At 40.6% G+C, this 18,397-nt stretch overlaps 1 protein-coding gene across 8 annotated transcripts in view; it reads left to right on the top strand.

The window, feature by feature from the left end:
* Window positions 1-18,397, top strand: part of RUNX1T1 (RUNX1 partner transcriptional co-repressor 1) — a 149,681-nt gene that overhangs the window by 13,111 nt on the left and 118,173 nt on the right. For 5 of the 8 annotated variants that reach the window (XM_043880217.1, XM_043880214.1, XM_043880216.1 and 2 more), the window contains one exon: window positions 13,085-13,257. The exons of the other annotated variants lie outside the window; for them this stretch is intronic. In XM_043880217.1, the coding sequence (XP_043736152.1) occupies window positions 13,170-13,257 (88 nt within the window). In that variant the 5' untranslated portion in view covers window positions 13,085-13,169. The remainder of the gene's footprint in view (window positions 1-13,084; window positions 13,258-18,397) is intronic. 8 annotated transcript variants of the gene reach the window in all.

An 18,397-nucleotide genomic window follows, 5' to 3' on the forward strand; every position in this document is an offset into this window, starting at 1 on the left:
GAGTCTTCCCAGCTCTCATCTATGCAGGTCTACATAGCATTTTGCGAGTAGGCTTTCAGGAATTTCCCGTGGTTAAGAAAATGAAAAAAAAAAATTATATTTTCATTTCTGAGTTGGGGATACTACTAATCTGCAAATCTCTGGGAAATAGAATCAGTGCAGAATGTCCTCAGCTCCCCACTGTTCGTTATAAAGAAGAGGTGTGGGGAGGAGTCTGTCATTTTTCTCCTGGCCATCCTGGATCTCAGATGATTGTCTGAGATTTTAGTTGTGACTACAGTCCTTTCAGAGGTGAATGATGGAGGAGAATGAGAAGGAACTAAAATATTGTAGGTCTTGCACAAATAAAGCAGCCTGTATACTTGCCCCTCACCTCACCTAAGATGAACTTGGTGCCTGGGGCCAGGACTGAGAGATTAAAGGCTCACCTTAGTGTTTACCGGGCTTTTCCGGCACCCCACAGTCTCAAGGTTGGGACCCAAGTCACTTGGAAATTTAGAAAATGATCTCTTTAAACCATTTTTGGAGAGAACCTGGTAAGTAATAGCTTGTTTAAACCAACAAGGGCACCTTATCATTTGCCTGGGAATCAGATGTTAAGTGAAAAAGACCAAGAAACTACCTGTTGTCTGAAGGAACAGTCTGCTGTCGCTTCTAAAAGTGATGGGGAGCCCAGTGACTACCCATGACCCTGCTTTTTGTACTTGCACTTTAAAAACTGGACCTTGTTAAAAGTTTAATCCCAATTTGTGAAGTTATTAATTGTGAACCCAGGCTGGATTTCTTTGGAATTTAGGAACTATTACCTTTTTATACTTCTGGTTTGATTAAGCCCTTTGTCATCATTCAGGATGGCAGTGGAAACTTCTGCTGTTTATGAGGAAGGACATGGAAGTTACATCAGGTTCATGTGTCCCTAGAAATGGAAATCACAGGAACCACTGTTGCTTCATAGGCTGTAGAAAGTTTTTGCACTGGCATTTGAAATTTGGTGGGAGGCCAAATTCAAGTTCTTTGCCGCAAAGGTGAATGTCTTGAAAGTATGTATGCAGGGAACTGTGGAGACCTGACTTGACTGAATTGAATCCTACATCAGAGAAATAATAGGGAAAATGTTACCAGGAGATGTAATGGCAGTTTGTTTAAAGAAAGCTATCAAGAGTTATGGGGCCACTAATGACAGAGGAGACGTTGCTAGACCATTGATGAGCTTAGCTGCGGCCAGCTCTTTTGGAGCTCCAGGAGAGAAAATTAGCTAATGTTAGTGTTTGGGACGTCCTTTCTGCTAGACCTCGTGGGGAGTATACCTGGTGATGCTCAGGTAGGAGATCAGAGAGGTGTTAGGAAAGTAGGTCGATCATGGTGCCTGCAAAGACTGGCATAAGGGTTGTGCCAGGGAGCTAGCGCAGCAGCATTGCCAATGCATTTCAAATGCACATCTAACTTGGCAAGCGGAACATTAGCCATTGGGAAGTCATCTCCTAGTGAACATGGTGGTAAGCATGGTGCAAGCTGTGCTTTAAATACAAAGTCTTAGGAAGCTGGTCACTCTACTTTGTTAAAACTAGAGGTACTGTACTCCTTCCCCTAACCTCAAGATACAGAAAGATGTGAGCTGTAAGACAGGTCATGAAAGACTGCTAGTTTATTTTCTGAATCTATGCATATGTTATGTACACAGTGATGAGCAAACACAGCTGGGAAGAACAGCAGATGATATTGGGACTGGAACTGTGGTGTTTATCAGACTGATATAGTAATCCTTCTTTCCTGTGAAAGTGTTCTTTTCAAGTGATGTTAGAATTCTGTAACTTTTATCATGTGTCAGGCAAGTGTTCTTTATTGCCGAACCTCTTTGCCTACCTGTCACACATTTTCATCCTCATCTCTAGCTAGATTTATTTAGAAATGATACCCACACTTGACCTCTGATGGGAAACAAATGTGGAGAATGAATTCAGATCCTTTTGTTTGAATCAGGGTAGGTTAGGTATGTTCAGGTCTAAAGGGAAAGTAAATGTGATCAGTCTCCATTGACTTATCCAAGTCAAGCTTTGAGTTGGCTAGAGAAAGTGGGTGTAAAATATCAGAGAAAAACATAAATGAAAAGCAATAAAGTGAGCAACCCATTAAAGCTAATTTGACTGCCTTAGAAGAAAGGCATATGTTGTTTGGGCAACCTTTTAGAATATTTGAAAGAAAATTAAGGTTTTTGCTTTTGGTTGTAAACCTGAAATAAGTTTATAAATATTTACTGAATGACTACTATATGTAAGGTACTAGTACTTTCCATATACTACTATAGTATTGGGAGTGACGTGGAGGCTGCCCAGATTGGGTTCAGGTCCTTTCGTTCATTGTCTTGGCACTGTGAAACCAGAATAGTTCTGTTCTTTATCACAAATGCTTTCTATAGTTAGACACGCAGAACAGGGAGTAGACTCAGTTCCCACTGAATGATAAACCTACTCAGGACAAATCAAATAGCTAGAAAAGATGAAGAGGCTTTATTACTTGCTGGTTAAATGGTATAATAAATGAAATTTCAGAGTGAATTGAAATTTTAAGTTTGTTTTAAGAGAGGTAGGACTTATCAAGGCAATGTTATTATAATGGGGTTGTGGGCAGTTATAAAGTAAGAATGGCAGTTGGAAAAGGTCTTGGGAGAGGTGTGTTGGGTGGGGTGGGTAGAGTCGAGAGAGAATAAATTAATGTGGATCCAGCAGAAAGGGACCTTGGGTGAGGCTTGGGAAATAAGCAGAAAGATTATAAATGTTTGGACTACCAGGTGTTTGATTTAAGCTTTGTCTTCTGAGTAAACCAGAAATTTAAAAAAACTTCTGTGTCTAGTGGGACCCCTTAGGATTGGGAGGTGGTGTGGAGGCTGCCCAGATCGTTCATCCTCTTAGCATCGTGAAACCAGAATACTTCTGTTTTTTATCACAGATGCTCTATATATTAGGTTTTCTAATTGGACTTTTTTTTTTAACTGGAGTATAATTGCTTTACAACACTGCATTAGTTTCCACTGTCCAGGGAAGTGAATTGGCTACATGTACACGTGTCCCCTTGCACGTGGACCCCTCTCCCATCCCGGCCCCCATTCCACCCATCTAGGTTGTTACCGAGCACCCAGCTGAGGTTCCTGTCCTTTATAGCAGCTTCCCACCAGCTATCTGTTTCACCCATGGTAGTATATATCTGTTACTTGAACAAAGAATGCCATGGTAAAATAGACCTTAATAAAACCAAAGCAGAAAAAATAAAAAGGCAACAGGAAATCATGGACCCAGTTAAAGTTGTCTTTCTGAAGACTTGGTCTGATTCTGGTGGGCCAGATTGGGGTGGATGAAATGAATGAAGACCGAGGCCAGGTAGAGAACTGACTTTGCGATAGTTTAGATGGTAGATACTTGTAGAAGAATGGCCAGAAATGGGTTTCTGGGACAAGGAGGAATGGGCAGAAGCTAGAGACATTGCTAAGGAAAAGTAATTAGTACTTGGATATGTGGTGAACTTAGAGAGGGGGAAGTGATGACACCTCAGATTAGATGTCCATTGCATTTAGCTTGCCAGCATTTGGGCATTAAAGTGACGTGAAAGTCACTTAGTCATGTCCCTTTGTGACCCCATGGACTCTACAGTCCATGGAATTCTCCAGGCCAGAATACTGGAGTGGGTAGCCTTTCCCTTCTCCAGGGGATCTTCCCAACTCAGGGATTGAACCCACATCTCCCACATTGCAGGCGGAGTCTTTACCAGCTGAGCCACAAGGGAAGCCCAAGAATACTGGAGTGGGTAGCCTATCCCTTCTCCAGGGGATCTTCCCAACCCAGGAATTGAACCGGATCTCTCCCATTGCAGGCGGATTCTTTATCAACTGATCAGCGTTTAAAGGACAGTTTACCTACCCCTCGTAGACTCATAGACTCACAGCCTCCAGAAAGCAGCCTCAGAACCCAGCTGGGTATCTCTTGTGGTCCAGCTACTTTTGGGAAATGTTAATAGGGCTGACACTTGGTAGATTTCCTTAAAGAGTAGTACTTGCATGGAGCATAGATTATTGATTGTCCTGGGACTTGGCTCCCTTTGTGCTTTGGCTGCTTGCATGGATTTCAAACTGTTTTTTGAGTTTTCTTCCATTTTGCAGACCGCCTGGTAGAATAAAATGTGACCAGGAGGGCTGGGTCTGGACCTTTAACTTTCCACCAGAGCAACCTGTCTATTTTATGTGTTTCAATCATTAGACTTTTGTTTAGGGAATAATTTATAAAAAATTCTTTCAATTCTGGTATGTAAAGGGGAGAAGGCAGGGACCAGAGACTAAGGAGTCAAGGGGAGTTGATGGCAGGGCGGAGGCTGTGTTTATTATACCCCAGTGTGTCTCAGACTCTGTCCTCAGTATTCTTGGGGGATGAGAGTTTCAAGGCGGCCTTTGAACCTACCTTCATTCATTCAGTACTCCAATCTTTGTCTGCAGATCAAATACTTTTTTCACACAGTGACATTTTCCAAATACACATTAAATTAGATGAACAAAGCTGAATTTAAATATTACTAAAATTGATACACTCATCTTTGTGTGTTTCACAATCAGCAGACTGTAAACAAAATACTGTCATGTGTGGGAGCACAATCTTTTGTTTTAAATTGGAGGCCTCCTATTGGAGAAGTAAAGGAATCACTTTTCTATGTTAAGGGGCAGTATTCAATTCTTGTGATTAAATGGCTCACTGTTAATTGTCCCCCCTATTTAAAGAGTTTTAGTCACTGGAGGAAACAACAACAACAAAATGTAGGACTTTTAGGGTCTGGTTCACCAATATAATATTATTTTAGGGACTTTCACCTTGTTTAGTATCATTTAACTTGAAAACACTGGCAATTCTTTTTACACGTTGAACTTAAGCTAAATTCAGAGCTTGTGGATAAAAGCTGTCAGAATTGAATCTTTAAGACTTTTTTCTTCTGTAACCAAACTGTAGTTTAAAATAGTGAGACCAATTTATGTATGCTAATATGGAGTCATTCCTGAGCTATATTGTGAAATGAAAAAAAGCATGGAGCAATGTATATATAGTATGCTACTTTTGTACAGAAAAAGTAGTACAAAAGAAGTACAAAAGCTTCTACTTTTTTCACATATGATAATGTACATGTTTCAATGATATTCTCTCAAATCATCCCACCCTCGCCTTCTCCCACAGGATGCTCAGGGCTGGTGCACTGGGATGACCCTGAGGGATGGGATGGGGAAGAAGGTGGGAAGGGGGTTCAGGATGGGGGACACATGTACACTCATGGCTGATTCACGTCAATGTATGGCAAAAACCACTTCAATATTGTAAAGTAATTAGCCTCCAAAAAAAAAAAAAAAAACTTGTGGGAGAAGTGTGCATATGAATCTGATAATAGTATTTGCTTTATGGGAAGAAGGGGCTTCCCATATAGTTCAGTTGGTCAAGAATCCGCCTGCAATATAGGAGACCCAAGTTTGATTCCTGGGTCAGCAAGATCCACTAGAGAAGGGATAGGCTACCCACTCCAGTATTCTTGGGCTTCCCTTGGGGCTCAGCTGGTAACGGATCTGCCTGCAATGCCGGAGACCTAGGTTAGACCCCTGGGTTGGGAAGATCCCCTGGAGAGGGGAAAGGCTACCCACTCCAGTATTGTGGCCTGGAGAATTCCATGGACTGTGTAGTCCATGGGGTTGCAAAGAGTCGGATATGACTGAGCGATTTGCGCTGCTGTATGGGAAGAAAGTGGGGCTGAGGCATTGGTGGTTGGAAGGAGAATTTTTGTGGCATGTCTCTTGGTCTTCTGAGTTTTTTGCAAACCTCGTGTGTTTCAGTCACTGTAAAGTTAGAGCCTGTAGCATCAACTTGGGGTGGATGGTTCTGGGATTCTGCCCTTCCTAGGGGGGAAAGTGATGCCCTTTTCTTCTCTACTAGAAGACAGTTAAGTGGAGAAGTGAAGAGACCCAGCTCCCCAATGCTTTGCCACTTGTTGAAGCTCCTACTCTTCATCTGGAAATAATTCTCAGCTGGATAATAATGGCATGACCCATAAGGTTTGTCAAGTGGACTGCGTGAGATGATGTGTGCAAAGCACAGTATCATTTCAGAAAGACTTGTTCGTGCTTGGCATCTGACTTGACCACTCTTGAACTGTCCACCACTCTCTTCTGGAAGCCCCCTGTAGGATCTTCTCTCTGTGGCTGTTCCTTCTTAGTCACCTTCACTCAGCAAATACTTCATAGAGAGTGTGGTCCTGTTTAATGCCTGGGGGTATACAAATGTTCAAGTCAGACAATGCCCCTGATTTGCTAGCCTTCCTCACCTCAGCCTTAATTAAGACTTGTTTCTACAGGGAATCTGCTTTGTGCTCTCCTCCCTTGCTAATGAAACTATTCAAGTTTTCATGAACTCTCTTCTTCAAGTCAGTTTAGCTCAGTCGTGTCCAACTGTTTGCGACCCCATGGACTACAGCACGCCAGGCCTCCCTGTCCATCACCAACTCCCAGAGCTTACCCAAACTCATGTCCATTGAGTTGGTGACGCCATCCAACCATCTCATCCTCTGTCGTCCCCTTCTCCCACCTTCAGTCTTCCCCAGCATCAGCATCTTTTCCAGTGAGTCAGTTCTTCACATCAGGTGGCCAAAGTATTGGAGTTTCAGCTTCAGCATCAGTCCCTCCAATGAATATTCAGGACTGGTTTCCTTTAGGCTGGACTGGTTTGATCTCTTTGAAGAAGATACCTTCTGTCTCTTCTTCAAAGATACAATTTATCACATCTAACATTTTTCTGCTATCCATATGATTGAGACTTCTCTCCTGATCTGTAAACTCCTTAAAGGTAGGAGCCTGGAACAGTTGGGGGTACTTTTTGATGCTTTATTAAATATTTGGTGAAAGTTCCTGCCTTGAATTCCAGTTATTTACTTAATACTGTCCTCAAATAGTTCATTGCTAAGGCCAAAATGAAATCTTTGTTTGCAAGATCGTGTCATTTCTTTCCCAGTCCTTTTCCCCCTTGGTCCCTTTTTATTGTGATCTCATATCATAGAATGTACAGTTTATTGCCATCATATTTTAGCTTTAAGTTTTAGCAACTGAAAAACGCCCCCATATATAGCAGCCCTGGGCAAACTGAAGTGCTTAAGTCACCTGTGTGTTCATAAATGCATATCTTAACCTGTTTTATTTCTTTTTTTACCCTATGGCTCATAACTGTACTTTGTGTAAAGGATGAGCTCCTTGAAATTATACACAGAATGTTGTATGCATAGACGTATTTCTGAGCTGGAACTGTCCCTTGGATCAGGGACCCCGCCAGGCTAAAAACCATCTTTGTGACTCCCAGCTTTCTGTCTCCCAAGCCCCCCGGTGACCCCCTAGGTGCCAGGGGCTCCTGTTGGTCCTTCTTTGGGTGGCCATGTCTGTTTTCTAGACAGATCTCAGGCTGAGCACTTCTCCTGAGTACTCTTAACTCCTTCTCCCTCTCTCTCTCAATTTGCCAGATATATGTGGGGAGGAGGTCCAGCGAATGCCTTCGTGGAGTGACATTCACATGTTGCCTCATTTAATACTTACCTGCGAGTGAGCTAATTTGCAAAGCATTCCTCAAGGCTTCCTCGCTTGCCCAAGATCACCCTGCGTGAGTGGTGGGCTGAGGTCTGAACCAAAATTTTCTGACTCCCAGGCTCCTCTGTTCTAGGGCTCACTACCGCTCTGCTGGAAGTCTTCAAATCCTACCACCCCATTCTTTTTCCCCGTGGACAGGGCCAGCCACAGAGACTGCAGGTGGGGATTAAAATGGAAAATTGTCAGAACTTCTCACCGTACTTAGAAAAGTTACCGTCTGGAGTCCAGAACTATAGCAACAGCTTTTCTGAGGCAGGGAGAGAGGGAGAAAAGGAAGGGAAGAAAGGAGAGAGAGAGATCAGCTATTGAGGAGCAGCAGCAACAAGGCTGTATTTGCAGTTGGACAGTTGTAGAATTTTTTTTTTTTTTTTAGCCATGTGGTCATCAACCACGAATGCATATACTTTCAAAGTCTCGTTTTTCTTTTATGTGAAAGTTTCCAGGATGGAACAGATGCCTTTATTTGGAGAAACCAATCTTTGGAAATAATTGGTTCTCTCTCTGCTTATCCTCTAGGTGATCTTCCACAGATGAAATTAGATGAGGAAAAGAATCACGCAGCCTTAGCTTGTGGTTATTTCTTTATTTTTCCCCACTGCAAAATGTTTTGGGACCTGCAGCTTACGTCCACATATTTTGGTATTGTTGACTGATCATAATTTAGCACATCAGTGACTCTCAGAAAAGAAGATGTTGTGATCGCACTAGGTCATTTTTGAAAAGTGACCTAGTGCCTTAATGCTTTAAATGATATTAAAATAGGTATTGCCTCCTTTCTGCTCTCAACTGATTATCTCTTCATATCATCCTGGTGAGTTAGGTGTAATCATCCTGTTGTAGTGATTTACATCTAAAGCTTAGAAAGGTTAAGTGACTTGTTTCAAGGTGAAATAGCTAGTAAGTGTTAAGACGTGACATTCCAGTCCATTTGTATGGAGTGGGCTTCCAAGTGGTCAGTGCAGGTAAGGAACAGTCATTTTAGGAGATTTTATTTTATTGAAGATTATAGCAGAGGAGATATTTCAGAGCTTCCTGCTGTTTTCAGTTGCCTGGTTTGTTAACTTATTGATCACCCTATGTTGTCACCTTAACTATAAATAATTCATAGATCGGTCACCTGTTTTCTGTTTAATTTTTTAATCTTTAAATATCTGAAGTATTTAAAAATAGTGCTTTATCACAATAAGAGGAAGAAGCTGGAAGGAAGACAAGGTAGTGTCAGTTATCCTTTATTCCTTTGTTCTCTCAGCCAGTATTGAGTGAACTCCTTCTATGAGTCAGGCACTGGGTTTGAAGACTGTTGAGTACACCTGGCCCCTCCTCTCATGGCCGTTACAACAAAGTGCATATATTGCATCAAGGTAAGGTCTGAAGACAGAAGGAGAATAAGATGGGATCCCTTTCCAGAGCAGGAAACCCACTTGGTAAACTAAATTGGGGGATCAGTCTATGCATAAAAACCTTAAAGGGTGCATGGACTTAATGCTGCCTGCAGTCCTTAATTGTGGTTTCCTAGTGCTTGCTCTGGGAGAGAGGGCTGGCTTCTCAGCTGTGGATGCGCTGCGTGATTCCCATCGTGGCCTGTGTTTGTACATATTGATGGGGATGGGCTCATATGAGCAGTATCTGGAAGATAAAGGTTGCCCAGCCTGATATAGACCATAAATGCTGTTACAATTTAAAGAAGAAAGAATGATCGAAAGCCTTGGGAGTGGTCACGGAAATGTTTGTGATGGTCATTGGCTGTGAATTGGACCTTTATAGCATTTCATTAGGTGGAATTCCTTTATTTCATTCTCTTTAGGTGCCAAGTACAGTTTTAAGTATGGAAGATTAATGAGGGAAACAGACAAGACCCCTCCTCTAATAGATCTTATAGTTTAGGAGTAGGAGGCATACAGTAGAAACAGTTGTAAGATTATTCACCATAGTGTTAAATGCAATGAAGACAATTAAAAAACCAATGTTGGAGAGAAGGGTGGGGTGTGCTGCTGGTAATGGAGAGACTTGACTTTGGACAGGAGGGAAACCATCTCTGAGGTTACATTTGAGTGAAACCTGAGTTGAGGAGAAGCTGGCCATCCACCAGTCTGGAGGAGTTAATGGACAAATCCATAAAGATGAGATGATGCATCTATGGGAGCTTATCTACTGAAGAGCTACACCCTCTAGGGGGATGGATGGAGCAGAGGCTTAAAAGGTGCAGATTAGTGCCAACTCGTGGTGGGTCTTGAATGTCAGAATGAGGCAAGAAGAAGGACTGTGTGCTTCTGTGCGTATCAGGGGGTGAGTAGTTAGAGGAGAGAAGGAGACTCAGGATGGGCATATGCCACAGAAGCTTGAGGAATCCTGTGCAGTTGGAGTCTTGAAATTTAGTTCTTGTGACCTCTGATGAGGGACACCCAAATAACAGTGTCCCAATCACTTCCTGTTAGAAGTTGAATGTTGTCTTAAGTGAGGCTGTTTCAAACCAGGGGGATACAGAATTGTCCTACAAATGAGATTGTGGAGTCCTTGACAAGTGTAGGCTACAGCCCAGTACTAGGGACTGTGCTTGTTGAGATAAAATGTTTTCTAAGTCGGTTATGATATCGCGGGTTCCTTTTGTGGAACAGAAAACTACTTGTATTTTTATTAAAGTAAAGGGACAGTCTTTATGTTACAAGATGCTTTTGTAAAAAGAAATAGATTAAGAGTTGATTTGCTTCAGACTGATAAAAAGAGGTGTGTTAAATCCTCATTTTTGGAATAGCTGTGTCTTATTTACTAAAGGAAAAAAATGCCCCAAATGTTGATGTAATGTAATTCTAAAGAGAAATGTGTTTAGGCAGTGAGGGGATTCCTGGCAGTGATTGAGAAACACAGTGATGGGGAACTGCACTTGATCGCTTTTGAGGTTGATTCTTGTGTGTGTAGTCTTTTACATCCTATTAAAACTTTGAAAGATAAACTGATACAAGAAGGATTTGCCAAGGCCAGCAACTCTTCCTTTTAAAACCTTGGCTCAGTGTACACACTGAAGGGATGGGGGAGTAAGATAAAAGCATTATAAATATGAGGTTAACTGAATTCAAATAGAAGGTTCTCTCAAGTTATTGCATTCCTTAGAAAATAAATACATTGCACATATGGTTAAGATTGATCAAAAAAGTATTCTGTATGCCAGTGATTACATTCCCATCTGTGATTAAGATTTTCTGTCTGCATCTGGTTTTCACATTATATTTCTGTAACAAGAATCCTTTATATAGCAGAGTTCACTTTCTGTATTTTCTATTAGCTGCAGCTTGAACTACTGCACGGATCGCAGATTTACACATGTGGTTTTCATTACTTCATACCATTGAGAAAAAGTAATATTTGTTTGGGAATGTATGTTTTCCACAATTTCCATGGTAATACAACATGTTGAGCCTTTTTAATAACACTCTTGTAGAACTACAAATTGTTTGAGGCATTCTACTCTTGGTAGAGTTTAGCTTTTAAACTGGTCTCTGTGTATGTTGACTTCATGATGAGATTTTACAGGTTCAGTGGCTGAGGATTGGAACAAAGCAATATTAAAGATAGAGAAATTTCAGTTGCATGTGATATAGACTTTAGTAAGTAAGTATCACAAATAATCTGAATGTGTATTCTTTAGTACTCATGACCGTTACTCATTTTATTGTTATTTTATATCAAAAGATCATTTATTGTGTTGTAGGTATGAAGCACAAACGTAATACTCCAATCATTATTTTGAGAAATCCAAGTCTTAGCACCTCCGCCCCCCTTTTTTAGGTGAATTATCTTATTGACTGTGATATAATGTTTCATATATAAAAATTGTTGAGGAGGAAGAATTCTCAGGGGTAACTTGAGGTTTACATTGTGTGTTACCTCAATGTGTATTTGTATGCCATGCTAACATTTAAGGAAAACATGTACACTTGAAATACTTTGTAACACTATCTTCCTGCCAACTTTTCTCCATTCACTTCAGAATACTCCCATTAAAACAGACACATGTGAAGTTAAAAAGTGAAACAGTATATTCTATACTGGGAGATCATTTATAATTGAGAGATTTATCTTATAAAAGTTTATCCACATGGTAGTTTTATGTGCCTCAAAACTGAGACCCACTATACCATTTTTGATAATAAACCCAGACAGTAGTCTGGTGTTTAGCAGTCATGAGGAGGAGGAAAAAGGCTTAGACTCTAGGGGATTTGTATGGACTTGGCTTCCTTCATTTGTTTAATGGAGATTGTTCAATATGGCCCACACAGGTAGGATTCACTGCATCAGCCTCTCCAGGGCTTTTTGTTGATGTTGTTGAGGCACTAAATATTATCAGAAATCATACCTGAATCTAAGAAAAGTATCCATGTCCTTCTTTTTCCCAATAGTACTTATTTATCTTCTGTTTACATTATATATATATTTAAATTTTGCCATTAAGAATGAGAAACTGATTACATGATAGAAGAGTTGTAATGTGTATAAAGGGCGTTGCCTTTTAAAAAATAATAGAATCTGCTTATTTATGTACATTAGAGTATGTATATTCACCAATTTCAATTTCTAGGGAATAGTTTGGTCTCTTAAAAAATAGCAATAATAGCCTTAATAATATTTTGAGACTGCTTTTATAAATCTGTTCTTTTGCATTTATTGAGTTATTGCTTTATGTGCACATGATTGTGCTAGATTTATATCTCATAGATTATAAGAACTAAATAGTAATGCTTGTTCTATTCAGACTAGTGGTGGTACTGGTAATAGTAGGTGAGTAATAAATAGTGGATGTTTGGGAATGAATGAATGAACTGTAAGCCTGACAAATCTAAGCAGGACAAATGAGAATATCTGGATTGCTTTAGGGAAAAATAAAAAGTAGTAGAAGTTTGGTTTATTTGGTGAAATGATTCACTAACAACTGTTGTTACTAATATTTTCAAACTGGTTGGTTGCATAAAGATTATTAGTTACTGCTATTAGTTGTTTCGGAATGATGGCGGTATATAAATTTCAGAACAGTGAAACAATGGGGATACCACGTTGTTTTGAAATGTGATTTAACTTGCATGTGAAATTCCAGAAAAATAAAAAACGCAGTGTCTAAAAGCATTTTCTAAAGAAACTATCACTGACAGATTAATTTTAAAAAAATAAAATGGGTAACATCCAAAGCATTCTTTTAAGGTATTGATGTATGTATGTTTTAGATCCAACTTAAGGAAAGAGCAGTATCCAGCTTTGAGTCAGATGATTGGAGAATGTAGAGGCCTGGAGGAAATCAGAAAATGGGAATTGTTTTGGATTTCTCTAAAATGTAGAAGGGCTTGTATCTGTTTGTTAAACAAAACTGGCCTAGTATTTTAAGTAGATGGGTGTAATACTTCAGACTGGTTGTGATATATGCGTTTTTTTTCCCTTTGTTGTTGTCAATAGAAAAGATTGATCTCTGGGCTGGTGAACATAATATCTGTCCCAGTCAGAAAAGGAGAGAGGAGATTAGCAGAGCGATTGGTGGAGAATGATATCTGTCAAAAGAAACACTTGGAGAGCACTGAGTTTAGTAATAGGTGACTGCCGGAAAAAGGGAAACTTTGAATATTGTCAAGGTAAGGAACAGACAAATATTTTGACTTTGTGATTTACTTACATGCCAAAAATCAATCTTTTGTTTTTTTTTTTTTTTCTAATAAATTATTCTTGTGAAGATTTTCCTTTTCATTTCTTTATTTTTCTAGTGCCGGTTGATAAAGAATTTGTATTACATATTTTAAAAAATTGTCTTTGAAATCTTTGGGTGTGGGATTGGCTGTGAGATCCCTTATTTGATAGCAAATGATTAAGTACCAATTTTGTTTTTACCCCTGTTGCTGTGCTTCTTGCCATGTTTGGTAATACGTCTGTTATAAGATGAGCGGTACTTGGAGTTAAAGAGTAAAAACTATGCCATGATTTCTGTGTTTATTGTAACTAGAGATGGTATTTTCTGAAACAGTTTGTTGACTAAAGAGGGAAAAATGCTTTTCAATTTATTGTTTCTTCTGTTTGATTTGGATTTAAAAAAAAACAAAAACTTGTAGGTGAATGTCCTTTCCTAAGCAGAATTCATTTTAATGTGTCCATAGGCACATTAAAAAAAAAAAAAAGTGATATCTAATTTTAGGAAAACTATAAACAACATGTAAACTGTTTCCCAGTTGGCAAGTGACTTCTTAAAGTCTGCAACATTTAATAATTAAGGACAGCCCTCTGTTATGAATTCCAGAGAGTCGATGCCTCCAGCAGCCAGCTCTGCTTCAGGCTTAGTGGAGTGGAACAGAAGTACAGATGACTAAAGATAAACTGTGCTAAGAAAGGATTGAGAGGTAACACAAATGTTCTCTGGTACTGGTTGGCAATCTAGTGATTAGGAGGGGGTTTTTGAAGTCCTGTGACTGCCTGCTTGACTATATGGAAAAGAGGGTAGCAAAATATTTACCATTCATGGCCAGTGTTCTGGAAACGCAGATGCCACCCCCCCGACCCCCACCCGCAGCACACACATGACATCTACTCTTGCGGTTCCTACGAAGACTTACTGGTTTGTTCTTCAAGTTTCCGAGAAAGTATTGGCAGATGAGGGTGTTTTGTTGTTGAAAATCCAGAGAAAGTGCAATGATTCTATGTATGATTATAGGCTCCTTTGAGATAACCAAAGTCATGCCTTAGTTTCTCTCTGTATTTGTCTTCATTTCCCCCATCCTCCTGGTAGGATGTTCTTCTACCGTAATTAGTGAGAGACATCAGTTCAAAAGAGAAGACAAGGAGCTCAGCCTACCAACGTACTGTTATTACCAAAAATTAATTTTTTGAGAACTCAAATCTTTGTTGATTAGACTTCTCAAGTCCAGAGAGGAGGGAGAGGGTGAGACAAATGGAGAGAGTGGGCGGAAACATAGACACTAACGTATGTAAACAGAGAGCCAGTGGGAATTTGCTCTATGACTCCGGAGCTCAAACTGGGGCTCCCTAGTAACCTAGAGGGGAGGGAATGGGGGGAGGTGGGAGGGAGATTCAAGAGGGAAAATAAGCAACAGGATTTCTCAAGTCCAGCATAGAAAGGAAGGTGTTAATAGCATAAAGGAAACAAACAGGTAATAATAACAGCAACCCTTGCTTTAGAATTGCTTTCTCTTCATCTTCCATCAGAAGAAAGCACTTGTTCCACAGAGGATATACTTCTCTGCTTTCTGCCTTATGTATCTGTATGGGGATGGGGTTTAACAGTATGATAAAGATATATAAGGTGCAGGTTTCAAATTGGAAAAGAAAATTGGATTTTAAAACTTGAGTGTGTATTGCAGGTATGTAGCATCAGGGTCTTTACCCACCCCCACACCATTACAACCATGCTGTCTTCCCACCACGTGGCATATCTCTATGACCATTGCAGCATGGAAGATTCACATTTAAAGCAAAAATGCTTGACAGAGACATATTTTAAAACGAGTTAATGCATTTTATTTGTTATAATATGCAAATACCAAGCCTCAGCATCAGGTATCAAAAACACCATGCTGAGTTTCTCTCTTTCTTGTGTGTGTGGGTGTGCATACTTAAAATAATGTGTGTGTCCACACACAGTATATATACACATGTATGTACACACATATATGTGCATATATGTATCTGATTCTGTGTGTTTGCTTATTTTATAACTTGGGTTTTCTGTATGTTTCAAGTGGCATTGAAAAGTTTACTCCTAGTTTTTTCTTTTTGGTGTGATGGTAGTGGGTGTATAGAAATAAATATGGGGTTGAGCCAAGAAGTAGAGAGAAACAGAAATCACATACTTTAAATTTACAAAAACATGTGGAGTCCATTGGGTCGTTGGGATTGTAATCTGAAAGCAGAAAAAACAAAGAACTAGAGCCTGTGAAGAGTTGGGGCAGTAAGCGACAGTGGCCTGAGGTGGTGCTAGAGAGTCGGATCCCTGTGATGAGTTTGAAGCCAGGTCGGGGTCACCAGGAGACAAGCCTGTCTCTTTCGGGAGGCCAGGAGAGAAATGATGTCTTAGGGACAGTCACCAGCTCCGGTAGGAGCTTATGATAAAGGCAAAATGCTGCTATGTTCCCCCTAGTATTTTAAAGCATCTCCTAAATATGCAGTGTTCCATTTTCCACAGCTGTGTTCTTGTGTGTCTTTGTGAGAACTGTGCAGATTGGGGACAGTTAGGAGTGGTATCCAGCCTGAGGAGCTTGCGCTTATAAGCCGTTAAGGAAAGGGTCCAGTATTTGTCATACAAAAAAATTAACTGGTCATCTAAAAGATGTGTGGGCATTGGAACGGAAGCAGTTATGACACAGGAAACTTGTTGCAAAGTGGTTTGTATTTATGTTCGAATCATGGGATGGGATATTTATTAGTACCAATTTTAAGATACTGTATGTGTTTCAAAAGCCACACTTGTGTTTTTAAAAATAAAAATGCTAAATTTAGATGGTGCTGTGTACCTTCAGATATTTGTATCTTTATTAGCAAAAGAAGAAGGTTATTTTCTTAAGCAAAATTGCTGAGTTTTGAGAGCATTTGCATTTATTTTTAGTTTTTCTTGGTCATGTTTGAGAGGTCTGATAGCATTAATGGGCTTTACCCCACATGGAGCTTTGAGCTTATTGTAGCACTGCACACTGATCCCAGGTCAGTGTGATGCGTGAAATCAATTTATTTGAATCTCTTTGCCTCTATAGGAATTTGGCAGCATGCCAGTTGTTTTCATTTAATGTTCTTTGTGTTGAACACAGACAAGCAGGCATGCTTTTGTATTCATCTCTCTTTTGGTCTCTGTCTCTTTCAGCCAATATTTTACTCTGTGGATTCTGAGATGAAGAAAGAATGTATTATTTATATGATTCTAATCATTACTTAATGTGTGTGTTCTACTTTCTTATCTTTTAAGGGATTTGTTTTTAATTAATATTCCTGAGTTTTCCTAGTGACTTTCTTTGTGGAGCAGAAACATTTTAGAGTTTTTAAAAAAATTATGATTTTGGATGAGACATAATAAACCAGACCATAGGTGGTATTTGCTTACCATAGTGTTTGTTATCAAAACGGAAAAGAACAGTGTTCATTACACCATACGACCAGTGTTTCATTTGTGAACTGGATTATCAAAATTACTGACTTCTTGGGGGAGCTTTCTGAGGGTGAAAAGATTCATACTTTAATCGGGTGCAAACGACACATGATTAGCGGGGTAGTTTTCTTTTTGAATAACACATCTTGCTGAAGATGCCCCTGTTTTTACCTAGATTTGGTTTAGATGAATCTTGACAAGTTCCTGCCATGAAGGCAATTTTTTTTTTTTTTCTTTTTAAAATTTAGAGGGTCCTGGCAGGGAACAGCACAAAGGTTTCTGCAGCACAGAGGCTGCGAGCCTGGTGTGGCTGCTTTTGTGGAGAGGATGTGTTTCTGGGTCAGCTCTAGGAAGAGGTGCAGAAGGAAACGGGCAGGGAGGAGGAGAGAGCCGCCGTGTTGATGCTCCGGGCTGTTCTCGCGGAAGTCGGTCTGCAGACCCGGGGCGCCGGGGAGCCTCAGGGTCAGGCCTGCCCCCAGCACCCCGCTTCCTCGTTTAATTACCTGAAGAGCCCAGCAGCCCGCCGGCGGGTGTGTGAACGCCCGGTATCTCGGCGGCCGCCTGGCGCTCCGACATCCTGCGCGGCCAGCCCTGTCTGTCCGCCAGCGGCAGGCTGGCCCCCGCCCGGGTTCCTTTGCCTTCTGGAGGCATTGTGTGGAAGAGGGTTTGGTCAGGAATTGGAGGTTCCTGCCCCTGCTGTGTCCCTCCTCTCTCTCTCTCTTTCTGGACCGAGCTGACAGACCTGCTTGATTCTTTTTTTTTAATGAGTTTTAAAGATCTGTCTTTTTCATTTTACACTCTGGCCTTGCCATGAAACACACATCTCTATCAGCAGCCACAGACGGTGGCCAGTGCAGGACTGGTCTCAGTTAATGGGCTCTTACTTTCCTAATTCCTGTTCTTTCCTGTCCTTCCCATGGTGCCTTTTTGGGTCCGATTCACTGGTAGTTTGGTATGAAACTAGTAATTCGGAGGTTATTTTTATGAGGCCGTTTTGGAATCTTCATCTGTCCATGAAAACAGAATGGTCCATTTTTAAACAAAGGTGATAGAACAGTGAAGTTTGGTTTTTTTCCCCCTTTTCCATGCAATTTAAATATGGGGACTTGGACGTTTGCTGTGGGAAGGGCCACACCCTTTGTTGAAGCTGGGGATGGTAAGAAATACTATGTGGATAGAAACGTGTGGCCAGTTTGAGAGTCGTATGGGGTAAAGACTGAGGAATGCTTGGAGATGGAGCCATTTGGGAGATCCCCAGAGCGTAACAAGATGTTATCTTTCCATGAAGAAATCCAGCAGGTTCTTGGTCCACAGTGTGGGCTGATGAAATGTGTGTGCTGTGGGTGGGTGGGTGGGGGGGCAAAGGTGGTGGTGGGGGGTTTCCTGCAAAGGGAGGGGAAAGTGTGACTACATGTGCAGTGATTTGCTTTTTCCAACTACTTCATTAGGATTCTGTCATGCACACTTAAGTGCATTTACCCTTTAGATGCACATACGCGCATCCCATTAATGTGAATAGGGGTTGCAGCAGGTAAAGACAGCAGTGTGTACCTTTGTGTTGTGCCTGAGCCCAGCTTTGCAAAGAATAAAGAAATTGGAACTTTGCAGAGGAGAGTTTCATAGGAATGATT

This window comes from Cervus elaphus, chromosome 21, assembly GCF_910594005.1.
Source record: "Cervus elaphus chromosome 21, mCerEla1.1, whole genome shotgun sequence".
Taxonomy (NCBI): Eukaryota; Metazoa; Chordata; class Mammalia; order Artiodactyla; family Cervidae; genus Cervus; species Cervus elaphus.